The sequence below is a fragment of the Corythoichthys intestinalis genome, chromosome 15 (assembly GCF_030265065.1).
Source record: "Corythoichthys intestinalis isolate RoL2023-P3 chromosome 15, ASM3026506v1, whole genome shotgun sequence".
Taxonomy (NCBI): Eukaryota; Metazoa; Chordata; class Actinopteri; order Syngnathiformes; family Syngnathidae; genus Corythoichthys; species Corythoichthys intestinalis.
Genome location: NC_080409.1, coordinates 27467042 through 27494990, shown reverse-complemented (window position 1 = coordinate 27494990; position 27949 = coordinate 27467042). Strand labels below are relative to the sequence as shown.

General features: G+C 40.3%; 1 protein-coding gene across 2 annotated transcripts in view; it reads right to left on the bottom strand.

Annotated features, from left to right (window-relative positions):
- The window catches only part of akap6 (A kinase (PRKA) anchor protein 6), a 182208-nt gene that overhangs the window by 4712 nt on the left and 149547 nt on the right, over positions 1-27949 (bottom strand). For both annotated transcript variants that reach the window (XM_057858801.1, XM_057858800.1), the window contains exons 18-21: positions 19300-19509; positions 9960-12479; positions 5232-6620; positions 3511-3579 (exon numbers count right to left, since the gene is read on the bottom strand). In XM_057858801.1, the coding sequence (XP_057714784.1) occupies positions 3511-3579; positions 5232-6620; positions 9960-12479; positions 19300-19509 (4188 nt within the window). The remainder of the gene's footprint in view (positions 1-3510; positions 3580-5231; positions 6621-9959; positions 12480-19299; positions 19510-27949) is intronic.

The window sequence follows — 27949 nt, the reverse complement described above, 5'->3', positions numbered from 1 at the left end:
CCATGTATACTGTAAAATGTTGAAGTACGGTGAGGTCTCGCCCGTCACGCCTTTGTGACAACTTTTGCGGATTTTTTTCTCTTTTACAACACGTAGCACAAAGAAGGAAAAGGTCTTTTCTGCGACTTGGTCTGCCATTTCTCATTCGTATCTGTTGTTTATTTTGTTGACATACAGTATGTCACTTGTTGATTACCTATGTGTCGCAATCATGCAGATATGCACTCATATTTTATAGGTGTCTGATAGGAATAGGATTTTTATCCACATACGACAGATATGAAAACAATCAGAATTGGACTGTTCATAGTTCATTAAACATATTAGCTACATGTCGCATACGAGCAAATAAATTGACCTGCAGTGTAAATGTAGACTTAAGAAATAAATAAGACCGATACTTGAGTTTTCACATATACAGTGGTACCTCTACATACGGAATTTAATTCGTATGTTGGGTGGGATTCATCCATAAGAATATATTATATTTCGAGTAATTCGTTCATCAGCCCAAAAACCTACGCTAACTCTAATGTGGCGGTCGTGTTTTGCATGCTGTTCCTGAACACACCGTGTGACTGACAAGAGAGAGATGTGCCGAAGACTGGGAAGTTTTTACTTTCTCTTTTCATGTTCTGTTGTTGTTGGCGTCAGCTGCGACGAACAGTAGCCGGGTTCTGAAATAAATCATCAAAACCCTGACAAAGCTGGTGATTTCCTTGCTAATGTTACAATAATAATAATTGTCACCTTAGCTTATAAAGACTGGCGAACAAAGGTCATGAGGTAGAGGACGAGGACAGTGAGATTGTTAAAATTCTGGCCGTATTGTCGAGGCAGTTCACTGACATGCACACCAGGCTGATATATTTCTATCATTTCCATCTTAATTCTGATGTTAAGCGCCACCTTTTTCCTTTTTTCACCACCTGTATTAAACGTCTTGGGACCAATGTTGATTTCTCTCACAAGAAAATCCACCCTGCTGCCGCGTTGCAGGAAAACAATTAAATTGCAACGCTGTTGTAAATCGCAGAGACAAATGACATGGGACACAGGGCCGATTAACAGGGCGTCTGCATTGTTGACGTGGCCGTCAAAGCTGGCCAAGTGGAATCACAGACAAAGAGCTTTTTTCATTTAAAATTCTTGTGAATAAATGCTTAAATCCCTGAATTCTTTACAGATAAGGACGCAAAACAGTCTCATTTCTTGGTTAAAAGCAAAACAAAAAACAAAAAACGTGCAGTTAGCATTTATTTTACGTAAATATGTCGAAGTACGACGCTAGTCTGTTAGTCAATGTGGCGGCCGCCTTATGTAAACAGCTTTTCCAGTGAAAATTCTTGTGAATAAATGCTTAAATCCCTAAATTCTTTATAGATATGGATGTAAAACAGTCTCGATTCTTTGTTAAAAGTGCAAAAAAACGGGCAGTTAGCATTTATTTTACGTAAATATGTCAAAGTACGATACTAGTCTGTTAGTCAATGTGGCGGCAGCCTTACAACAAAGAGCTTTTTAAGTTGAAAATTCCTGTGAATTGGTATAGACATTAACGTTAAACAGTCTCGTTTCTTTATTAAAAGAAGAAAATGGGCAGTTAGCATTTATTTCATGGAAATATGTCAAAGAATGATGCTAGCCTGTTAGACAATGTGGCGGCAACCTTTCAACAAAGAGCTTTTTACGTTGAAAATGCTTGTGAAAAAACAAAAAATGTAATAATATCCTTGAATCCTCGAACAAATCACTCCTGAGACAATCCTTCCTGTTTGTATGCGGTACAGCTTTCATACTTTTTCAACTTAAATCCGGCGCTGGATCGCTGCATGTGTCGCTGCGACCGACTGCGAAAAACTGAAACGGATTCTGGGATGGCCCCCTACTTGAAGGCTCCAACAGATACCAGGAACAACGTCAGACGTCTCCGTTCAGAAGAGCGCAATCCTAGGGACAGCTAAGATCCTGCGTAGAACCCTCAAGCTCACAGGCGTCAGGTGGGTGGGCAAGGCGACGATTTTTTTTTTTTTTTTTTTGGGACATCTAGCTATCACAACAAACACAACAAAACGTCTTTTGCATTGAATGTTGCCATCACACTAGTTGATTTTGCTAAGAAAAATACTTTCAATTATACTACTTTTGAATCAGTCGAGAGTAAAAACTGATTTTTATTTCTCTTCTTTTGTCAGTGTGAAACTTTCAGTGCATCAGTGGATGATGAAACATCAACACACAAACACTTGCGGACCTTCTGCTGTCTGGGTCACAGAGCACATCATGAGCTGCATTCACCATTGCTTTAATTGAGCCAGTGCATGTGTACGTGTGTGAACAGGTGGGCTAGACTGGGACACCCGATGGGGGTCAGTACCAGCTGTATGCATCGCTGATATCATGTGTTTGTGCGTGTGTGTGTTTTGTACATGCAGCTTCGTCCTCTAGTGTGTGCGTGTACATGCAGCTGCTGGGCTGTCAGAGTGTCTACAGGACTTGCGTGCCCTGCCCTGAGGGTGGTGTGTGTGTGTAGATGAGGGCACTGAGGTTTGCTTAGCCCTGGAGGCACCCATAGGCCAGCCCCTAGTGTACACACACGTGCAAGCACACCGTATATTCATAGTCTTTGTTCCTCGCTTTTTTGTTTGATTTTGTATGTGGTAGAAATGATGGAATTCAGGGAAGAGTCAGGCTAAATCATTTTCCAGCTCTCTTGTTTGTCTACATGTGACCCGACAGTGATTGGTGACCATGTCTTAACTCATTCACTGCCCCTGACAGCGCTAAATGTCCAATTCATTTTGAATGGGAAGGTTGTAAGGCAACGAGCCTAATGTGGATAAACCTGATAATTAGGGCTGTTAAAATTATTGCGTTAACGGGCGGTAAATAATTTCTTTAATTAATCACGTTAAAATATTTGACGCAATTAACGCACATGCCCCGCTCAAACAGATTAAAATGACAGCAGTGTCATGTCTACTTGTTACTTGTGTTTTGTCACCCTCTGCTGGCGCTTGGGTGCGACTGATTTTATGGGTTTCAACACAGTGAGCTTTGTGTAATTATTGACATCAACAAGGGCAAGCTACTAGTTTATTTTTTGATTGAAAATTTTACAAATTTTATTAAACCGAAAACATTAAGAGGGGTTTTAATATAAAATTTCTATAACTTGTACTAACATTTATCTTTTAAGAACTACAAGTCTTTCTGTCCATGGATCGCTTAACAGAATGTTAATGTTAATGCCATCTTGTTGATTTATTGTTATAATAAACAAATACAGTACTTATGTACAGTATGTTGAATGTATATATCCGTCATGTGTCTTATCTTTCCATTCCAACAAAAATTTACAAAAAAATATGGCATATTTTATAAATGGTTTGAATTGCGATTAATTACGATTAATTAATTTTAAATCTGTGATTTACTCGATTGAAAATTTTAATCATTTGATAGCCCTACTGATAATACAAGAATGGATGAAAAGCAGTAGTTACTTACTCTGATTGGCCGAACCAAGACATGGCCCCGCCCCTGTGGGGCCTTGGTGGATTGATTGACAGCATTGACCTGCCAGGCAGAGAAGAGAAGGACCACTTTATTTAAATTTGAAATGTGCTATAAATACACTGGTACCTCTAAATACGAAGTTAATTCATTCCATGACCTTGTTTGTAAGTCGAAATGGTTGTATGTCGAGCAGGATTTTCCAAAAACAATACATTATAATTCCATTAATTCGTTCCACAGCCCAAAAACCTACACTAAATCCTTTATAAATACAGCTGGTACTATTACAAATGGCAATTACACATATCAAAACAAATAAATTATAAATAAAAATCGGAATAATATAATAATAACAATTTAAAAAAATAAATGTCATTAAAAATTGGGGTCCAAGGATTTACGTGTACACATCCCTGGAATATAATTGCCAAATTCCATTCTGATCCATCCACAAAAAACTGAAGTAGCAATTTTAGCCAGTGTCCTTAACAAGAAGAAGGACATTAGCAACAAGAACAAAGCAAACGAGTTTTTGAGACATGCCTTTGGGCGGTTTAAAAAAAAAAATCCCAAAATAGGTGAGGGGTCCACAATCATCATAATAACGATGAATTGCTTTTATTATTTGCATCGCACTCTCATCCCATTTGCCTTTTTTTCCCCCCATTGTGTTTGGAAAACCGCAACTAACAGCAAAATTGTCCACGCCTACCGTCAAGTCCCTCAAAGTGCTAAAAGTGGCTAAAGCGCAAAAGAGCAAGGCTGTGCGGTGATTTGCATGAGGAAATAGAAAAGTGGGGGAGAAAAAAAAATGAGCCCAAATGCACTAATTCAAGGCTGATGAATCCTAATCAAATGCGACTGATAGTAATTATGCTGATGTTGTTCCCTGGACCTGAAAGTGAGACGTCTGCAAATCCCACCTTGCATTAACACCTCAGGGGGACGAGGGGGAGGGGAGGGACGCAAAAGTGAGAGGAAGCATACATTTTTTGAATAGATGAATAAAAGTCTTTTTTTTTTTTTTTTTTTTTTTAACTGCTGGACTCTTCTTGAATGTTCACTTCGTACTTAGTTTTAGCTTAGCATTTAGCTTGTAGATTGATTCCCTGTGTGGGATGAAAGTAAAAAATTACATGACCTATCTCATGTATTGTATAGGCATGTAAGATGCCCCTCGTTTGTGATTTTGATCCCATTCGCTACCTTTGACGGTGAATGATGTCGAATCCACTTGGCAGCCAATGTTGCAAAAAGTGCATAAATTTGACAAATATTTTGGATTTGATGACTGGAAATGGATGAATGGATTGGAAAACTATTCAAGTAAAACAATTACATTTATGAAGGTACTGGTAATTTTATTTCAAACACAATATTCTTTATATTTCATAATAAAGATAAGAACTATGAAAATTTTGGATTTGAAACAATGTCATTTGAAATGAGTACTATCCCATATTTGTCCAAAGTCTCTTTTTGGAACCAAATATTTCATTTTTATTTATTTTATATTCATTTGACCCCCGGCCTTGAGTTTGACATCTGTGTAGCAAAATATGTTTAGTTTACCATCTTAGAAAGAAAGAATTCAAGTAGTTTAAACAAATATTTAACATGATATCATGTTGATCACTCCCTAACCATCGCTAGGACTAACACTTGGAGCAGTTATTTGAGGATCAGGCTAATACTCGCACCAAAGCACCAACCTGCTTTTTTTTCTTCCCCGCCGTGACAGTTGTAGTTGTCGTCTTGGCTTCCTGATGCCTCCGCCCTGCCGTCCTGGCTTCCGGCTGCTTGCCGCCGCGGGCTGCGGCCTCACCTCGCCTCCCCGCCGCCGCCCTATCAGCCTCTTTGATCGGCCTGCAGTTAATTTTGGGATTAATACGCGTGGCGGCGGCGGAGGCGGGCGGCTCTTTTGAGGGATTTGTCGCGCCGCCGCCGACACTTATCTTGGTCATTACGGCGCCAATATTGGATTGAAGCGTTTTAGTATCTGCCAAACATTGGGCCGGCGAGGAGTCTATCAGGGCGACACGCGCCCGGGGATTAAGATAAGAAGGAGCCTCATTACTACGCGCCTCCTCTTGCCGGCCTGACACGTCGCAGCCTGCAAGTTGCGAGGCCTCCCTCCACCTTGCTTCACCTGAAGCCTTGCTGTTGATGGAAAAAGAGCTATATGGCGGCTCCTGGACAACAGGGGTGATGCCTTTGACCCCTTCAGGGTCTGTGAGGCAGTGTCTTGGAGTGTCTTGTTTCTCGACTGGCAAGGCCTGTTGGACCTCATTATTGACGGAGAAAGAGCTATAAGGAGGCTCTGGTTCAGTCGAGTTCACACTCTGAAGATCACCCGGTGTCTTCTCCTCTTTCAAAGGTTGTGGTCCCTGAAGTTTAGAGATTTTTGATGTCTCCTGGGCTGGTGGCATGGTGAAGTAGAGGGGAGAGCTTTGAGAGACCACGGTGGAAGGCTGCTGAACAGCCAGGACAATGCTATGGACATCCTCAGGTATCTTCTTCTCCTCGTAGGAGTCTGTCAATGGTTGTCGGTCCTCTACTTTGTAGATCTTTGATGTCTTTCCATAGGTTGGCATGTTGTTGTCGAGGGTTGAGCCGTGGTAAGTAGGTCCCGGAAGAGCGGAGATGATACTCCCACCCTCCTCAGAGTCTCTGAGTTGAGTCTCATTCTCCAAGAATGGTTGTGGGCCATCCAGTTGAAATATCTTTGGTGCTTTATTGGTGGGCGGCATGCTGTAGCAGAGCGGTGGGCCCAAGTACACTTCCTCTGTGCAGGCAGGGAAGAGTGTCTCCTCATCCCGGATGTCCGGGCTGGGAGGCAGTGAGGGGCCAGGGCTGGCGGTGGGATGATCACGTGACTCCAAGTCTAGACGCTGTGTTTTGGCTTCAGTGGTCATGTCGGGGCTCGGGCCTGGCGTGGGGGAGGTGGCATAGGTGCTTATGAGGTACGGCACAGGTGTAACGCTCTTGTCCTCTGCGTACTGAGTGACTTCGCCGCAGTCACTGTCGTGAGATGAGAGCGACAAGTAAGCGTAGAAGTCGCCTTTACGCAGATGCAAGGGCTGATGTGAATGTTGCACCACCTGGAAGAAGCACCAACACAAATTCAATGGATTCATTATTGGATGCGTTGAAGTGACACACTTAGCTGATCTGACAAGAAACAAATACGTGAAGTTGCGATCCGCCATGCGATTGATTCAATTACGGGAAATCAGTCAACGTCTGCTTTGTTAAGTTTGCCCTTGAAACGGACAAAAAAGACGCCGAGCAAAACTTGAGAGCCGCTAATTGAAAATATCAGCATGTGCAACCAAAGAGAACACATTGAAAACACTTGGATAGTCTGATAATTTGAAGTATTTCAGCATTTTTACAACACACATTTTTATATATAATTAGATTATTTTTAAAATATTCAATAAATTTACTGTTTGACTGCATACTATGATTTTATCACTACATCTTAACTCTTTGGCTGACAGCAAATAATTGCCACTTTAATAATTGATTAAACGTCTATCGACATACAATTGCAACCACAGCATATACTCTTTGGGTTTTATATATACTGTATATATTTGCCTGGCTGGCAGTGAATTAGTTAATATTGATTTTTATATATATATATGGCAAAAAACACAGACAAGACTGAAAAAGCAGTTTCTGCTCTTGCACCCCTGTTTAAAATAAACTGCTCCATTATAAACCAAAAGAACTGCTGTGTTTGATAGAACAAAATGTCTTTATGCTGCCATAACAGATTCATGGCGCATTAAGCCCCCAAATTATTTTTTATTTGTCCGTTTTACCCTGGAAACCCCCGTTTACAGACGTCGCGCAGCCGCTTTTGTTTCAACCCAGCCATAAAAAGAAGGTAAGTAATTATTATTTGAAATGACTTATCATTTTTAGCTTAGAATCATTGATTGATGTATAATGTTTAGTTTGAAAAAAAAAAAAACAAATTTATAAAATTATTCACTCATATATTTTAAACTTTTAAACAAATGACATCACAATGAAAAAAATAGTGTCTGTAAATAAGTAACGGATATCTACCTCATAACTATCGCTTAATTTTATTTATTTTTTTGTTCCTGTCGCATATTCCCCAATATTTTAGATAATAAATAATCAATTCAAAGAAAAATTGAAAGAAAAATTTTTTTTTAAAGGGTAAATTTATGAAAAAGAATATCTCGACTACTCAATGTCTGCGATTTCTGCATCGAGACCCTTGTTATATATTACTATGTTTCACCCGTAAAATCCGGCTATGGCCAATCCCATCCGTGTCTTGACACTCAGTGATACATGCTACATGGAGTTTTTGGATCGAAACAAGGTAAGTATGCAATAATATCTCGTTAAAATCATGGCGTCTTTATTTATGCTCTCTTATGCTGTCACCTCCAGTTAGGGTTTCGCTGTTTCGTTTTTTTTTTTCTTTTTTTTTTTTTTTTTTTTTTAAATGCCCTCCTTTCAAAATGTTTCTTCCACCAGAAAATTGAGATTTTAAGCTTTCCAATGATGTATCACACGTGCATATCGGACAATTTTGAAATTTGGCCAAATTGGGGGCCTCAGAGTGGAACTTCAGTCACCTGAGTGTTTTTTGACATTTATTTTTATTTGAACATCGATAAATTCATTTATTGTATCAAATATGTTCTAATTAGTCAAAATTTATTTAAACATGAAGTTAATCATGCATTATTCCCTATTGAACAAAATGTTAATGTATGTTATTTTATCTCATAGGCGGGGATAGACATCCAATCCATTTTGATCGGGAGAGGGTGGCAGCTAATGATCGTTGCCATCCCTCCCAGTCAAAATGGATTAGACATCTAGTGCAATCAATGTCAATAAAAAAAACATAAATTCATGGCCAGCCCCTCCAGATTAAATGAGTTGGATGTCTATTATAGGCAGTGACAGGCAACAAATTAAAATAATATTAAATTTAAAAGAAAGTAAATCTTTATGTGTACTTGGGGACCATTACAAGAGTGTATTTCTGTTATTATAATCTAATCCATATTTTTTTATTTACAATGTATTAATTAATAGTTTTATTTAAAGCGGCACTGTGGTTAGCATGTCCCCCTCATAGTTCTGAGATTAAGGGTTCAATCCCAGGCTCCGGCCTTCCTGAGTGATTCACCCTGTGCTTTCGTGGGTTTTCTCCCACATCCCAAAAAAATGCATTGTCAATGCAGAACAATGATTAATAACATAAACAATAATATAATTATTATCGAGACTTTATGTCCATATATGTGGACACCATATTTTGGTTCATGTGGGCCAAAATTGTATAGATAGTATACAGTGGGGAGAACAAGTATTTGATACACTGCCAATCCATTGGCAGTGTATCAAATGTACGTATGTATAGTATGTATGTATAGTAAACTGTATGTATGTATAGTCTTTTTTTTTTTTGATTACCCAAAATAGTCACTTCCCTTAAAAAGGGTTAATGCATCTTTTTATTTTTCTTCATTTATGAAACATTGCATTTATACTAGTGATTCAACGATTAAATCGATTAATTTGAGTAATTTGATAAGTAAAAAACCATCAAATCAAATTTTGCTGCTTCAAGGAGTCGTTTAATTAGAGTGGTGTTGTAATGGTTTGTTTTGAAAGTCCATTTAGTTTTATTGATTTACGTGGATACACTGCCCTCTAGTGGCAACCGTGAATGACATAACTCATCCAACATGGCTGGATCCAGCTGCTCCCTGTTCAGACCAACATCAGATTGACAATTTTTGTTTGAGCTAATATGTTTGTTTACGTATTCATAATCTAATTTAGAAGTAGATTTAGATTTTTTTTTTTTTTTTTGTGGGAAACTGTGTTTCAGCGATTTGTAAGAGCATTGTTAAAAAAAACTAATAAAGTTAGCATTTTATAGCATTTAAGCTAGCGGACCTTTGCTATGCAAGTTAGTTCTTTTATTGTACTTCGATCCTCATTTAGGTATTTTTTTCATACCGTTTGAGGCTAAAGACGATTATTTTAATTTATTTTTAAAATTCATTTATTGCTTTTTTGAAATGAAAGTGCAATCCTGCATTGTTTGATAAAACACTCGGGAATTTTATTTTGTATTCGCTTTTAATGCTCTTTTGAAAGTGCAATATGAGCAAACCTTTGTTTTGCACCTACTAAAATGTATTCTGCAACACGTGATATGTTTCTAATACGATTACTCCATTATTCGAACTAACTGATAGATTATTCGATTACTTAAATCATCGATAACTGCAGCCCTAATTTATACACTTTTTTTTAAACTTTATTTTATCATTTGAATACTTCATGTTGCACTGTTTATATTTTATATAAAGTATCATTAATAAAAGATCCCTTTTTATTTTACCCACTGTCAATTGTGGGTGTTTTACCTTGTCTCTAATGTGCTTGAATGAAGCGGGCCGTAGCTCAGCGTCAGATTCTCTCTGCGTCAACTCTTGTCTTGGAATCTCTTTGCTCTTTCGGGCCTCTGAAGTCAAGTCGAGGATCTCCATAACAAAGTCGTGCACAGCGTCCTTTGCCTGGTCTGAGGAGGGTGAAGTGGGCAAGGAAAGCTGGTGCTGGCAGCACGAGGAACTGTGAGAACCTTTCCACTTTTTGGTCAGTTGGCAGGAATGTTTGTCCCGGAGTTCGCTCCTGCTCTCCTCTGTCACCAGCGAAGAGAACTTGAACTTCTCCTGGATGGTGATGGCCTTTCTGTCAAGGGACCGTGGTCCTTCCTTTGGTGGTGAGGAGGCGCTCTGACAGGGTAACTCGCCCTTCAGTTGACCCACTAAGGAGGATCCATGAGTGGGCGGCAGAAACTCACAAGATGGTGACGAATGAAACTGATTACATGGATTTACATCCTCCTCAATTTTGGAGAATGTGAAGGATTCGCCGAGAAGATCTCCTCTATTGGTGAGAGCATCTTCTACTCTGATGTTGAGAGGGTCTCCTCTCTTGGTGAACACGCTGGACTCATCCCGCAGGAGATCGTCGTCCTCATTTTTGTCTTTCAAGCTACACTGCTCCACATTACCGTTCTCCACATCGTCCAAAAACTGGCTAATGAACCTCCTCGCAGTGTTCGTTTGGTTCTCCTCCTCTTGATGAAGTTCCTGGTCAAGTTTGGAAGAATTCAGGTGGTTTCCTTGTTCTGGGTTGGTCCCGCACTGAAGTTCATCCAAAAGTCCAGCTTCTGTCTTTGAAGTGGTGGCTGATGTGACACGAGGATGTCGCATCCAAGCATGGAGCTCCTTCTTCATATAGTCCAAGCCAAGCATGTAGGACTCCTCCATGGCCACCTCGTCATCCTGTTCCTCGTCGTCATTCCCGGATGATGTGAGTGTCAGCCTCTCTTCTTCTTCCTCCTGGACTCCTATCTCCTCTTCGGTGAGGGTGAGGGTGGACGATGACAGGAGGTCGCTGTCATCCTCATCATCCGTGCAGGCGGAAGTGCAAGAAACATTGACCACCATGCTCAAGCTGACGTTATCTGCCTCCTCTCGGTGAGCACTCCTCTTGCAGCACCTCCTGTAGGATGATTGATTGCCGCTCCCTGCCAAGGCCTGGTCCAGAAGGAGGTTCTGGTGATTCGGGAGCATGGTGAGGTCTTCGGAACCCACGGAAGACTCTTCGGCACTACTAAGCTCAGTGAGCGACGTCGAGCTTTCATTGAGGAGCGATGGCAAAGCTTTGTTAGAACCCCGTGAGCGTCGGCCCCCCAGCACAGGAGAGGCCATCAATCGACGGTGAAGAGGAGATCTGCTCCGCAGCGTCATGTCCGACACACTCCGAGTCATTTTGGTGGCCAGAGGACTCTGAATGTTCTCCAGACGCTTTAAAAGATCCAGAGTTCTTCTGCTCAGCTCCCCAGATGACAGCTCTCCTTGAGCTCTTTGGTCGTCTGGATCATTGTGGTCCCCGTCTCTGGTCTGGCACAGGTCCAGTTCAGTCAGGCTGACTAGGCTGGCGCTGGTGTCGCCATCCAGGCTGTGACACACGGCCAGGCCACTTTCAAGGGAGGCGCTGCGATGAAGGTGCTCTTTGGAGGGAAACAGTTCAAAGCCCAGAGACAGGATGGACTCTAAAGAAGACCCCGGAGATAAGATAGGAGTGGCGTTTGCGAGGCGAAGCCCGGGGATTTTATCCAAACACCGACCCGGAAGAAACTTGGATGTGCTTTGGTCCGAGTCATCCTGATCCTTGGTTAGGTTCTCGAGCTCCTCACTTTGACACTTTCCAAGAGTCAACAGTTTTTCCTCTTCTGTGGGTCTTTGGATTCTTTGGATTTCATCCGCTCTTTGGTTCTGTGTGCGCAGCATCAGAGTGGCCATTTCCACTTCCTCTTCATCTCCGACGATTCCACGGCAGAGTGTCATTTCAGCGTCTCCGGCATCACTAACAATTCCGCTTTCACTCTCTGAGCGACGGCCGCTGGATGACTGGCCGCTGTCCCTTCCATCTTCCCTCTGAAGCTTCCTCTCCCCCCGACGCTCACTTGGCATCAGCCCACCCAAGAGGTCTGGAAGGGACTCCATTGAGGAAAACGTGGAGTCCTTACTCAGACTCTTCTGAAAAATGTGCTGCTTCCTCTTGGTTGCCTTGGAGAAATTGCAGGGAACCTCTGGAGTACTGTCAAACTCAACTGTGTGGACGCTGTATATCTGGTAGATAGGCGGAACCACTTCAGAAGTTATGTGAGGATGAAGACTCCTCTGGGTGCTGGTCTCAGAGCAGGGAAGATTGTGCGTTAGGTCTGGTTCTGGTGCTTCTGGAGCTTCAGTAATGGTCATGTCTGTTTCGTCCCATTCCCACGAGTCGTCTGGAAGCGAGGTCCCTGGGGGAGCTTGGACAGGGCTCGCCTGGTGGAGGTCTACCAGGCTTGCTTCCAGAAAGTTCCCTGGGACCTGCAGACAAGACAAACGAATTGTAATGCTTTTTTAATGACATTTGTCCATAAGGAACACAATGAAAACATTGCTGAGAGGCATTTGAGTATGATGACATCACTTTGACAAGGTTTCTTCCGCTCTTAGAGAAGCAGTCGATCACATTTTAACCTTTTTTTTTCATACACAACTAATTGCAATTGTGTGATTTATGATGTATTATAACCACTAAGGCCCAACTGTGATCTTTGAGTAAAGCTGAAGAAGATGAAAGAGGAGGAGAAGAAGAAGGAGAAAAAGTGTTCCTCAGAGTGAAGTCGGATGATTTCAGCGTGGAACAAAGAGATGAATAATTCACAGTGGACGTAAACATGCAATGAAAAACCTTCAGAAGGCAGCGGCGGCGGCGGCGGGGCTGAGAAAATGTGCTTAGACGCCGGAATTGTTCACTTGCACAGGCATAATTATACAAATTGCTCCTCATCTCGTTAATATGAATGTGTGGGGGGAGTAGGAGGGGAGCGTATTAGTCATTCATAGCCTATTAATCTCATAAACTAGTTGGCCGTGTGTGCGCGTAATGGATTTGTGTGTTTAGGATAAGGCCGCCGCACGTGAGCACGCTCGCTGGACACGAGGGGGCGGGGTCTCCATCCGCCTAATCCAATCAAATCCCCCCCCCCCACAAAGCTTCTTCTTCTGTATTATTTACATCTGTGATTGATTTCACGTCCGTCCTTCCTTCGGAGTTGAACTGAGGGAGCATTGTGGGTAATTTCATGACGAGAATTTGCAGACGGCAAATGAGATCTTGGTGGAGAGCGAGGATGACAAGAATTTCTGCCGTTTCTCGTCCCGTTTCATTATTTGAAGTTCTTTTTGGAGGCCAAGCGGGGAAAGTTTTTCCATTTGCTTGCTACTGACTGCTCCCATTTGTTAGCTTAGCACCAGCTGGACGCTCCAAGGAGAGCCGGCCTCGCTGGCTCGCCAAAACATGATTCATCTTCTTCAGCTTGAGGCCATGCTGAGGGAGGTCAGCATCAGCAAAGATGGAAACAACACGCATGAATCAAGCCTACGTGATTTCAAAACCATGTAAACACATACGGATAGTTACTTTCACCCTTTACAGGGAACTCATTTAACTCATTGGACGTCCAATCCATTTTGACTGGGAGGGTTGGAAGTGAAATTGGATGTCTTTCGTTGTCAATGGCACACAATGAGTTAAATACTCTAAAATAAAATAAAAAAACAGCATCAACTTTAGAGTGCCTTTTGGACTTCCAGTTCAAATCAGCTCAAAATCATTCTACTAAATGTAATTAAAATGTATTTAATTATTTCTATTTTTATTTTAGTAATCAATTTAATCAAAATGAATGTTTTAAGTATATCTAATTATTGTACTTAAAATTTGGAATTACACAAGACCCAAGGGTTGGATGTGAATTGCTGTGAATGTTTAAGGTCATTTTTACAAGAACCGAGACATACTTTAGATGAAAAAAAAAAAATCACGAAATCCAATTTTATAGTAAAACTAGTAATGCGAAAACTGAGGTAACACTGTATTATCGCTGATTACATCTGTCTTATTTAACATTGATGGATAGTAGGAGTGTAACAGTACACAAAAATCTCTTTCGGTACGTACCTCGGTTTTGAGGTCATGGTTCAGTTCATTTTCGGTACAGTAAGAAAATAAAAGGCAAAATATAAATGTGCTAGTTGTTTATTACACACTTTTGTGCTTTCAACAGTAGGAACATTAGCCTATACAAAGCTAGAATTCTGCTCAAAAAGTAGCGGGTATTTAAAGATAATAACCCAACAACAATTTGCCTTTCAGACCCCGCGTATTGGTCAGCTTTCTTTCTGAAAGAAAGAAGAAAAAAGAAGTCCTGTGCTAAAGAGAAAAGAAATCCCAATGACAAAGATTTTACCATGTATTTTACAAATGAAAAGCCTCAATGAATTATTTGTTTTTCTTATGAACGGTTTTCAAAAGCTTTATTGGTGGATTTTCTCACGTTAAAGCGCCATACAGAAATTAATAAATTTAATTGTGTAAGCAGGATCTGTGTATTATTCTTATTATTTAATTACAGGTGTTTTAGCTCATTTCAATTTATTTTATTTAAATGGGCTATTACTTTTTATATTATGTGTTTATATTTCACAAATGTGATGTAGTATTCATTTATATTGTATATTTTATGTTGTATGACTTTAGTTCCTATGTGAATGTTAGTTCCTACTTGTTTTGTTGTGGTAGGAGGGTTTTGTATGGAACACGGGGCCGTGTTGGTTATTATTATAGCAGAGAAGACAGCAGTAAATCCAGGGGTGAAAGTGGGCCAGAACGGTCAGGAACGCAGTTCCGGTATAAGATTCATGCCGGGATGCTGTTCCGGTATATGATTCAGGGCCGGAATGCTGTTCCGGTACACGGTGCTTTGATTCCGAAAATATGACAACAACTGTCAAAACGCTATGTAAAAAAAAAAAAAAAAAAAAAAAAAACAGCTAAGCTACCACAGATGCATTTCATCTCCAAGAAGAAAATCTACCAACATCAGATTTACATACACAAGTGTTAACAGGAAGCATAATAAAGTGCTTGTGTAGCGTCATCCGTTTCCACCAATATTTATTATTTTATTCCACGGACGGCATGGAGGTTTCCTTAGCTGCTGCAGTTATCTGAGTCTGACGATGACGAGTCACGTCAATGTGCGAATGCACGCAGCAAAGCAAAACGCCTGGACTCATTTATCCGTTCAATTGGCTGATAGACTGACATGTGATCAGCAGAGATAGTTAGCTCTGATTGGTTCAAATGTGCATGTTTTCTGGAACAGCAAAAAAAAAAAAAAAAAAAGGATGAATTGATGCGACAAAAGGGCAATGCAACAAAATGGATCAAATCTTTAAAAGCAAGGAGAGAGTTGAGGAGGCTTATTTATCATATATGGTTTTATTTGCTCTGATGGGGAGGTTCAGAACATCTTAGCTGTCAATGTGCACTTTGGACTCATATTTGTTCATTTATGTTAGGCTACTTATTTATTTCCTTATGATTTGGAAATATAAAATATATTCCATTTAAATCTGCATAATATAAGTCATTTGTACTTATTTTTCTGAATGTATGTTACTTTATCTTAAATATTTTTTTCTTAAGTAAATGTTTACATTAACTTCAATTTTAATATACGTCTTATGTTCTTAAGTAGTTAAAATTGAGATTTGGCATTTAGTATGTGAGGAAATGAAGGAAAATAAAAATAAGGAGATGGAGGTTGGGGTTATTGCTGTTTTTGTTAACTTTTATTTTGCAAATCATTGAAAAAATACAATTTTGAATGAAAATCTGTTTTTCTAGGTGTTATAGAAATAACTGTGCTAAAACAGTTTTCTTTGCATTTCAGTACTTTAAGAGGTTTGACCCCCCCACACCCGCCAAAAAAAGAAAGAAAAAAATAAAATAAAATTTCTGGCTCCATGGCGACCTTCAAGTCTGGGAGTTCCAGCAAGAAATTCCACTTTCACCCCTGAGTAAATCAACAAAGACAAGTCAATGGTGCCCCGATCTACCATTCAAGAGATCTGATGATGGACTCAAAAAGTGGGTTACGATTGCATATTAGTTTGAAAATCGACCGGATCCACCGTATTTTTAAACGAGTGACTTCCGGTCTGCCCGATCCTAGCTAGTAGTATTGACGCAGGAGGGCCGCGTCTCGCATCAAATAATAAAGTCTGACGTTCTTTTTGCGTGTGTCGCGTTGAGCCGTTTCTGGGACGCGTCTAACACGTGGCCGCACTGCGACCTGTGTGCAATGGCTGATTGACTTTAATGCCCGTGTTTCACTGCGTTCTCGCGGCGGCCACATTGTCGCGCCGTTGACGTTTCTGGGTTATTTACTGTCCTACCGTGTTGGTCCTCATTATAGTATAGAAGACGCAGTACATATAATCTACACAAAGAAACTGTAACCCGATCGACTCACAGCCTCGAAAAGTTAAGGGTAACATTGCGTCAGAAACTCGTTCGGTACGCCTCCGTTCCGAACCGAGCACCCCGTACCGAAACGGTCCAATCCAAATACATGTACCATTACACCCTTAATGGATAGTAAGATTACTGGTCACAGAAAGTAACATACTACTTATTAGCTGTTGTGATCAGTAATCAAATTACTTTCAAATAATGAATTACATTGTAGGCTGATGTATCATTTCTCTCACATACCAAATAGCTGTGCTTCATTTCTGATGGACAGGAAGTGTCCAAGTGACAGGCCAGTAGTTGCAATCATACATTAAGGCCAGATGCACGCACACACAACATAGAAAAATGACTCGGTTTGATCTGAAGCGGCACCATTCATTAATAAGCGCAAGCGTTTTTGTTATTGTTGGCTCCACCAAGGAAGTCAAATGACTCCGAGGCGGGCAGCGAGGTCACAACCGTCCGACGGCCGTATTTGTCATCCCCTGTGTGCACTCTCACGAATGTGTGTGTGGATATCAACCCTAACTCTGCTTTGTTTAAAAAGGTTTTGTTCAAATTGGAAAACTTCTTGTCCTTATCAAATTTTGGGGATACTTGTAATTCTTAGGAACATTGGACTTCAGAAATTATGACTGTAAATATTTTTTTTTCAATGATTCACATTATTTATTGAATATATAAGAATGTTAAAAAAAAAGACATAAATCTCCAAACACAGTTGCAACCACTAGTACTAATAATATTATTTAATATTTCATACAATTGTTAAACACCAAAAGAACCAATGATACCTATAAATACAAAGGGAAATGCATTAAATTTAATTTTAGTTCATATTCGTCGATTTTGATTTCATGAAATAAAATTAATAATTATGATACGAATAGGTAAAATATAATTGAACAAAGTAAAACAAGAAAACTTAAAATACAAATATTTAAAATTGTGTTATTCTATTCGTTAATTACTAAATAAATAGTAAAACTTTTCAGTTATTCCTAAAATATTTTAAATTGCATGAGGTATTAAATAACATTAATAATGAAAAAGAGAATAATCTTAATTTGTTTTTTATTTACTTTATTGTGTGCTCATATTGATAATTTTATTAATTCGTCATTTTAATTAGTGAATAAATTAATGAATTGAAAACTTTCATATGATCCCTAAAACACCCTTTTTTAAAAAAAATTAAGTAATAAAAAAATAATAATGACTACCGTGATTTTCATACTATAAGACGCACCTGACCATAAGCCGACACCTACCAAATTTGACATGAAAATGGCATTTATACATAGATAAGCCGCACTGGACTATAAACTGCAGCTGTCCTCACTGTATTACAGGATATTTACACCAAAAGATATTAACCGGGAACACTTTATTTGACAGCGGCATCGTAAGACTGTCATAAGACCAAATGAACCACCATGAAGCTTTGAACCAATTGGCTGCAACGCTTCATTGCTTCAAGAAGTTCCATTTGGCCATTACTGCTCCCTTGGGGGAGACAGTTAACCTCTGCTGTCACCTGCTGTCAACACTGCTGTCGTCCAACATGCCTCCTAGCATGCATTGCAGCGCTACAGATGTAAATAACAATCAAAATTCATGTTCTGTGCTAATTATTCCTTCAGTTACTTTTCCAGTTTTTATTAAGTGATAGTTATGATATTTGGTAATACTTTATTTGACAGTAGCGCCATAAGAGTGTCATTAGACTATCATAATTATGAAATGACACTGTCATGAGCATTAATGAATGCTTATGACGGATGTCATTTTATGTCATCCGACAAATGATCTCACTTTTGAATGGATGTAAAAGATCCAAGCTGGACATTAATGGAGTTAGTGACATCATTTGCCGAACGACACTTAATGACATCTGTTATAAGCATTCATTAATGCCAATGATAGTGTCATGTCTAGGGGTGGGAACCTCTTGGTACCGCACGATACGATACGGTTTGCGACACAAAGCTCACGATAACGATGATCTCTCAATAAGGCGATAAGACGATTATCGATACATTGGTCAGGAAATCATTTTAGGATATTCAACAAAACAACTAATAAACAGAAAACCACACTATTTTCATCTTTCTGCTGTGAATTGGAATGACTTTATCACTAGCAGACGTCCAATTCGTTTGAGCTGGGAGATCGCTGCCATCTCTCCCACTTCCTGTTGATTTTGGGGCATTTGTGGGTCACTTACTCTTTATTTTGGAAACAGAACAGGAAGTGACTCAAGAATCTCCCGAAATGAATAGGCAATGACTCAAACTCAACAGAAAGTGACCTGTGAATGCCATAAAATGAACGAAAAGTGACCTGTAAGCGCCCAAACGATACACCGATTCTTGGCAGGAGCATATCGATAACCTTTTGGGATACAAAGTATCACGATATAACACCGTTTCGATATTTTGGCACACCCCTAGTCATATCATAATTATGACGGTCTTATGGCAGTCTTATGACACTGCTGTCAAATAAAGTGTTACCTATTAACCCAAATAAATCAACAAATAAGCCGCAGGATTCAAAATGAGGGAAAAAAGTAGCGGGCTGTAGTCCAAAAATTACGAGAAACATTCATCAGTGAAAAACTATTTGTTTTTTTAATTGGTTTTCAGATGAATTTAAATAATATTAATAAAAATAATAAATTAGAAAACAGCTTCAAATGTCAAAAGAATTAAAAACAGTTCAAAAATGAGTCCTGTATGTAATATAGTAAGTGATCGCAAGATGGTCAGTGTATGAAAATTAACGGTAAGTGCAGGCATGTAATTGTAGGTGTCCCACCTGTTGCTCTCCCAGCTCCTTCTTGAGTCTGTTCTGCCAGTGGAGCGTCTGCATGACGACGGCCTCCCAGCGCCGCTCCAGGTTGATGGACAGCAGCTGCAGAGCCTCGCGGTGTTGCTCCGCCTCGGGGCCCGACTGGAGCAGCTGCTGGCAAACTTTCAGAACCCACGAGACCCCTCGGCGGCGAGCTCGCACGTCCGAACACAAACACTGTAAACCAAATATAATGTCGCGGTTACCATCCTGCTACGTGCCACGGACTATGAAAATGCCATTCCTCGAAATTATAGTCAGAGTCAATCATCAAACAAAAGAACCTAACAGAAGTGACAAATGCATAAACATTGCTGAATATGAAACGAAGCTTCATATTCATGTGATGCTTTGACGCCACAGCAGGACGTGCGGATGCTTGACTGGGAAAGTTGACTTCTTGCATGTGCTGATCGTCACTGATGAAAACCTTTGACGGACACTAATTGGACTTGTTGTCTCCGAGTTTAAACGAACACGTGCGCTTACATACACAGAAACACCAGCAAGATGGGTGTGCTGGTCCTGGCAGTGATGACCGCATTACACTTAAGAACCAGCAGGGATGTTCAAAGGTCATAGCCAATTTTGTGTGTGTTTGTGTACAGTAAATGGGGGAAAGTTAAGTGTGAAACAATGTAAGTGTGCTTATGCACAAGGGTGAGTGAGTGAGTGAGTGAGTGAGTGAGTGAGTGAGTGAGTGAGTGAGTGAGTGAGTGAGTGAGTGAGTGAGTGAGTGAGTGAGTGAGTGAGTGAGTGAGTGAGTGAGTGAGTGAGTGAGTTAGTTTGCGAGTTTTTGCATGTGTTTCTGAATGTGATTTTTTAATGTGATTCATGTGTGAGTGAGTGAGTGCGTGTTTTTGCATGTGTTTCTGAATGTGAGTGATTTCTTATGTGATTCATGTGATAATGCATGAGTCAGTGAGTGAGTTAGCGAGTTTTTGCATGTTTCTGAATGTGATTTTTTATGTGATTCATGTGTGAGTGAGTGAGTGCGTGCGTGTTTTTGCATGTTTCTGAATGTGAGACAGTGATTTTTTATGTGATTCATGTGTTAGTGAGTGAGTGAGTGAGTGAGTGAGTGAGTGAGTGAGTGAGTGAGTGAGTGAGTGAGTGAGTGAGTGAGTGAGTTTGCGAGTTTTTGCAAGTTTCTGAATGTGATTTTTTGATGTGATACATGTGTTAATGTGTGAGTGAGTGAGTGAGTGAGTGAGTGAGTGAGTGAGTGAGTGAGTGAGTGAGTGAGTGAGTGAGTGAGTGAGTGAGTGAGTGAGTGAGTGAGTGAGTGAGTTTGCGTGTTTTTGCATGTGTTTCTGAATGTGAGTAAGTGATTTTTTTATGTGATTCATGTGTGTGAAAGCATGTGGGTCTGCATGTGTGATTTCGAAATAGTGTGCGGGTAAAGATAAGTGTGAAACAATGTAAGTGTGATAATGCACAAAGGTGGGTGAGTGAGTGAGTGAGTGAGTGAGTGAGTGAGTGAGTGAGTGAGTGAGTGAGTGAGTGAGTGAGTGAGTGAGTGAGTGAGTGAGTGAGTGAGTGAGTGAGTGAGTGAGTTTGCGTGTTTTTGCATGTATTTTTGAATGTGAGTGATTTTTTATGTGATTCATGTGTTAATGTGTGAGTGAGTGAGTGAGTGAGTGAGTGAGTGAGTGAGTGAGTGAGTGAGTGAGTGAGTGAGTGAGTGAGTGAGTGAGTGAGTGAGTGAGTGATACGAAAGCAGGTGGGTCTGCATGTGTGATTTCGAGCTATTGTGCGGGTGTGCGTGAGTTTGTGTATTTATGCCACCTGTGCACGACTATGTGAGTCAATGAATGACTGAAAATGTGTGTGTGTTAGAGAGAGTGCAGCCCAAACATGAGGCCGCCGCAAACTATTTATGCAAATCCCGCAGGCTCACCGTGAAGCACTTCCTTTACATTTTCTTTACAGTTTTCCAATAAATATTAAACACAATGACAATGAAATGGGATTCCTCCCTCTCACACATTGTGTGTTTGCTCCCCTGCCCGGCTCGCCGCAGTTTAGCATATTTGCTGCCGGCCCGCTTGTCTAAACAGCGGCTGGCGCGCCGGATCAAGACGACAAGCCCGCTGAGTGCACGTGCGCGCGCGCGCTCGAGCGTGAGGGCGAAGGCTCTCTAAACAACATCAAAATGGTCGGCGTGACGCCTTGCTCACAGACGACATCGTGAGGAAAGCGTGAAGAGTCGAATTAACGGAGACGCGGGTGGACCAGGGATTCTTCAGCAAGGAGGAAGATGTAGTGCAAAAGAGACAAAAAAAAAAAGGTGAATAACAAGTTCAGCCTTTCATGCTGATGTTTTGGATAACTAAATGTGTGAGTGAGGGAATGAATGAGTGTAGGGTGACCAAACGACCACTTTTGCCCGGACATGTCCACTTTTTACATCCTGTTCTGGGCGTCCTGCAGTGTTTTATAAATTCATGAAAATGCCCGTTTTTTTTTTACTGACAATTTGCACAGAATATTACAGTACTGTCGGGCCTGTGACGTGTTCCCAAAGAGCCTGCTCAGTTGTTAAGACTTGTGTTCAATACGTATATAATAAAATGCTCATGTACCTAAAAGTGTAATCAAGTCGAAAATACCTCTATTCTACTTGGGATACAAATTTGCGCATGTGTGTGCAGTCACAGACTGGCTTTATCATGGCGTCAACTGTCAATTCTCATTCACAAACAAATCTTCGTCATGACAGGAGCTCACAGGCTATTGGTATGTAAGCTAAACTTACCTTTCGGCAACTGTTTACGTCTGTCGGAGCTTTGTACTGGTGTGATCTGTAAAATCCCATTTGGTGTAGCATCGTTACAGTGCCGATGATTGTAAACTTTTAAAGCAATGTTTGATTTTTGCTTCAGCTACCGGTGCTAGCTGTCAGTGAGGTAAGCCGCGCTAGGGATTATGGGATATGTAGTTTTGAAGTGCTGCGTTTGGAAATATGTTGGTTGAATTGTTTGTCTGTGCATTTCGGTTATTGTTCTCGTGTAATTTCAAACATTGAATGAGAATAATAATTGAGTGGGAACAACAATTTGTCAATTACAATTGCAGTGGTAGACTTGAGAATACGGTTTAATTTATATTATTTTACTGGAAATGAACTTTTGGTTGAAGCTGGAAGGGGTGGTATTTCTTTGTAAAGTAAGATCTGAATAGACAGCTATTATTTTGTTCAAGGATTCAAGGATTCACCATTACAGAAGAGGCATTTTTTTTTAAAATCACTATTTAATTCCAGTGTTTTTTTGTTTGTTTGTTTTTTATGCGGTATTATTTTAGCAATAACAAAGCCTGTTACGTACCCTCTGCGAATTTGAATTTGTATTTTTGGTTATATACTGTCGCTAATTTTTTTTCCTTATAAAACTGAATTTTTCCATCCAGACGGAGGAGTGACATTTTAAATATATTAAAGCGATAAGCCATCTTTGAGTGAGCTTCAAGCCAAATTTAAGTATCTCGAGGCCGGGCCGAGTGTCCTCTTTTTTAGAAATCAAAATACAGTCACCCTAAATGAGTGAATGAGTGTTTCTGGAATCTTTGTGACTATGTGTTTGGGATTGAGTGAGTGCCAGTACCGGTACATTGGTAGTGTTCACAGAGTGTTGTGGTAGTTAGTAAATTTTATTTTAAAACACTCATCCACAGCGATAGACGTCCAATCCATCTGGACTGGGAGGGGCTGGCAGTGATCGCCAGAGAGTTCATGTGTTTGGGTATGTATTTGGGAGAGAGTGATGAGTCAATGAGTGAATGGCTGTGTGTGAGTGTGCATTTACAGTATATGAGTATGTGTTAAGTAAATTAATGAGTCAAGTTGTATATAAATTTGGCTGTAAGGCAGGGCCGGCCCAGCCTATACGCAGACTATGCAGCTGCTTAGGGCCCCTGACCACTAGGGGGGCCCCCAATCTGGCAATTGTTTAATTTATATTCTATTTAGTTTACTACAGTTTTCTTTATTTGAATTTTGTGAGTTTTGATACTTGATTACAAGCTTAAAAAAATAAAAATTCTTCCTTAACCTCTTTCTTTCCTCTTTTAGAAAAAGGTTTGGCGCTATCTACTGTAAGTACTGACAATCATTTGGGGTGAGAAGTTTGAAGTATGCAGTGCAACAAAATCTGATTAATATACAAAATATGGACGTATGGGTTGGATTGCATGTATGGGTTTCACAGTACACTGTGACGAAATAGTGGGCCAAAAATATGGGCCCCTTTGCATTATTTTGCTTAGGGAAGTAGTATTTTGTCAGGGAAGTAGTGATTATCTTAGTTTATGTGAGTGAGTGAGTGAGTGAGTGAGTGAGTGAGTGAGTGAGTGAGTGAGTGAGTGAGTGAGTGAGTGAGTGAGTGAGTGAGTGAGTGTCAGTGAGTGAATTAATAAATGAATGAGTAAAGTTGGTTGTATGTTTGAAGAAAAAGAGTGACGATATGTAGTTTTGTTGCTGTATTTATGAGTGAGTGATTATCTTAGTTTATGTGGATGACTATGTGACTGAGTGAATATGTGTTACTATATGAATGAATTAAGTTAGCTGTGTATTTATGTGTGATTGATAGTGAATGTCTGTGCATTTATTCGAGTGATGGAGCGAGTGCGTAAGTGAGTGAAATTAGGTGTGGTGTGTTAAGCAGTGAGCGAGTTAGTGAGTGACAATAATGTTAGTTTATTTGGCTGGAATGAATGCATGAGTGTAATTGTGTGTCTATGTGTGAATGGGTGAATGTGGGTTACACAATGAATGAAATTGTACATTTGTGTGCAAAAGAGTAATCATCTTGGTTTGAGTGTGTGAGTGACTGTAATTGTGTGTGATGTGTGACTTTATATATCAGTGAATGAGTGGGTTGATTTGTTGTTGTGTATTTGTGACGTGTCGAGTGAGTCAATGAGTAAATAATTGTGACTTTACGAGTGAGTGAGTGAGTGAGTGAGTGAGTGAGTGAGTGAGTGAGTGAGTGAGTGAGTGAGTGAGTGAGTGAGTGAGTGAGTGAGTGAGTGAGTGAGTGAGTGAGTGAGTGAGTGAGTGAGTGAGTGAGTGAGTGAGTGAGTGAGTGAGTGAAATTGGGTGTTGTGTGTCGCTAACTTTGGAGGAATGATTGATAATTTTATTAGTAAATTTCGATTACAATGAATGAGAGAGTGAAATGTGTGTAAGTGAATGTGTGATTGTGTTCATTTAAATGTACGCGCGCATGAGTGGGAGGGACGGTGTGGCAGACGGGCTGACCACTTGTCCACATGGCTGCCGCTTCAATTGAATCCCTAATGAAATTTTGTTGATGACGCGCAAGTTCAACGAGCGCAACTTTCCTTGACTTTCTTTTTTCCTGTCAACTGCTGTTTGTGTAAATGGAGCGATGTGGCGCTTTTATCTGGCGCAGGCGCCGTTGCGACCGCCGCTCTCACCTCGCCCTCCATCTTCATCTCCTTCTTCCCTCTTTGATTCAATGTCTCTTCGCTTTAAGCGGATGAAAGAGTCTTCTTCATCTTCTCCTTCTTCTCGTCTCACGCCGGAAAGATGAAAGTCTGGAAGTGTTTACCGAGGCGGTTACCACGGTGACGCCTCACCTGTTTCACTGGCCCTCAACCCCCTTAATGAGCGCCTCTTAACAGGAAGGCAAAACTTCAAAACATACACACACACTATCTCTGTCTTCATCATCACGTTCTTCCTCACACACCTGGCGTTGCCTTCTGGAAGCTTCCGGCTTAACTTGGACGTCTGATCCGACTTGACAAGATTCGTTTACAAAGGATTGTTGCTGAAACACAACAACAGCCTGCGACTGATTGAGGCCATTTTCCAATGGGAAGGTGAGGAAGAAGTTGCTACAGAGTAGACGAGAACCTGGAACGTATCGTCCACGAGAAACAGTTTCCACTATTAGGTAAGGTGGAGGGATGAAAATAGAATATATTGAAGGGAGAGGAAAGGTCTTGGGGGTTTCAAAGGACACGAGTGAGGGGAAGAAGACAGCGGGTATCAAAGAGGATTCATCTGCACTTCGCACCGGGAGGGAGACCACACCACACACTGATGGCAAACAACACAACAACACGTGCACAAGTCAAGAAGAAAAGGGCGGAGAGGAAGACTCAAAGAAATAAAGAAAGGAAAGGTCTGAAACAAAGTGAAATCGGAGAGAAGAAAGTGAGAATAGATACAGGAAGAAAGGAAAGAAAGGAATAAAGAACTGATGTAAGAAAAGAAGGAAATAAACATGAAGTAAGGGAAGTATAAAGAAAGGAATGGAAGGATTAAGGAAAGGATTTAACCCTTTATAGGGCACTCATTGTCGGCATTTAACAGCGCTAAACGTCCAATCCATTTTAAACGGGAGAGGCTGGCGAGATGATTGCTGCCAGCCCACCCAGTCAAAATGGATTGGAAGTCTTGCGTTGTAAATGGCAGCCAAAGACGTATGAAAATACCTTCACCTGAGAAGCTTTATTGCTGAAACATGACCATTAACTGCCTCATTGTCAAAAAAAAAAACATACTTTAACCCTTTAACACCGAATGTGTCGGCGGCGACAAAATAACGCATATCATCTTTGACGCCTTGTCACGCTGTAATTACGCCAAGTGCTGCTGGTTGGTCTCATTTGAAAGGGGGGAAGTTGAGGTCCACGCCAGTTTTTACTTGAAGTCAATCGACCAAGTAAAGAGGGAGATAATTTCATTTGAGTTTTATAGTTTTATTACCCTCATAAATAAGCATTAAAACGCTGCATGGACCGTGTGTTTATGTCCGTATTTCGATCATTTCTTGTCCTTTTCCAAAACCGAAAGCACGACCAAAGACTACATACCCCAGGAGCCATTATGAGGTCAAGAAGGACAGACAAAATGTGAACATAGTTAATAAATTGTCAAGCGAGGCGCCACCTAAGGAGAGGGAGGCAAGATAGCGAGCGACGGCTGGTTGGATTGAGCGAGCGACTTTGAAATGTGCGGAATGATTCGAAAACTAAATTTAGCGCAAGCTAAGGCATTATTTCATCAACTCAAGGAAGAGCGTGAGCTGGATTTGTTGTTGTTTTCTTCGGATGAGTCGGAGTCTCGGCGAGCGAGAAGTGACAGCAGCGCGCAAATGGCGGAAGAGTGGGCTGTGTGACATATTGTGTGACGTAGCTCTGTGTCTTGTTCAAGAGGAAATGGTTTGTTTTTTTCACTATTTTGCACTGTATTTGATCTGTTTTGACCATAGTACTGACAAAGGCCAAAAACGCTTATGACCTTAACTGCTGTTTGTGTTGAATTGTCAAACATAAAACTATTCAGTCTTGTTTTTTTTCTGTTGAATGTTTGTCCTAACAAGTTCAATAAATATTATCAAGCTTCAAAACCGGTCACCAACCACCAACCGGTCGAGCACGTTTGGTCGTCAACGGGACATCAATATTACAAATTTTGACATAAGATTTTGGGAATTTTTTTGTTGTTGTCTTTTTGGGTCCAAAATGTTGATTATAATTGGGTCAGTGAAGAAAACAACAATTTGGACATGAAGGTTATGGTGTCCTGAAAAAAGGGACCGAACCTGGCCATTGTGAACATTTTTTTCTTTGAAAGATAAAGGCAACATCAAAGGAATTCAAATTCGGCCAAAATAGGCTTAGGTGTTAAAGCGTTAAAGTTTTATTTAAGGCCATGACCAGAGGGTATTTCTGTTTTCATTTTAATTTGATTAAATAATAATAAATAATAAATAAATAATAATATTTATGTATAGTCATATATTCATTAAATATATATATATATGTATGTATAATACTTAGTAATAAATAAATTAACTAACTAAAAATGATACTAATAATATGAATGATAAAATGTGATGTCCTCGTATGTGGATATTCACTCTCCCTGTAAAGCAGTGGTCCCCAACATTTTTTGCACCATGGACCGGTGTAATGTGGGCCTTTTTTTTCATGGACCGGCAATGTGTGGCTGAAAATTACAGTATATATAAAATAATACGACAGGGCTAAAGATGAACATTAAGTGCAGGGAAAATATAACTCACCTTACGCTAAATCAACCTTTTTTAACAGTGGCCTCTCCTAAAACCTGATGGCAAATATCCATGGTCGTAGGCATAATGAGTTATCTCCCGTCGTGAACGGTTTCTTGGCTTTAGTAATACAGTTTGCCACAAGGTATGATGCTCTCAGTGTGTTCGCTTTTGTTGCCTAGTTTGCTAGCTTTTAGTCACATATTATAAGGTCCATCCTGTCCGGGGCATTCGCCGGGGTTTTATACATTTATGAAAATGTCTGGTTTTCATTATTTTTCATGTGACCAATTACAGTGTGTTGAAATTGACTGGCACTTTGCATAGAATTTTACGGTACTGTGCCGCCAGTGACGTGTTCCCAGAGAACCTGCCGAGTGGTTGATTCTGCTGTGCTCAGTAATAGCGAAAACAGATGTTGGAGCAGTGTTCTATTGTGCGAAAACGCAAAAAAACTACAGACAAATGTTACTTTTTTGTCTTGTGAAATTAGTGTTGTTGTGAGGCTACAGTTTGAATTACATTATTTTAGTGAAAAGAGTAAAACACTTTTTGTTAAAGCTAGA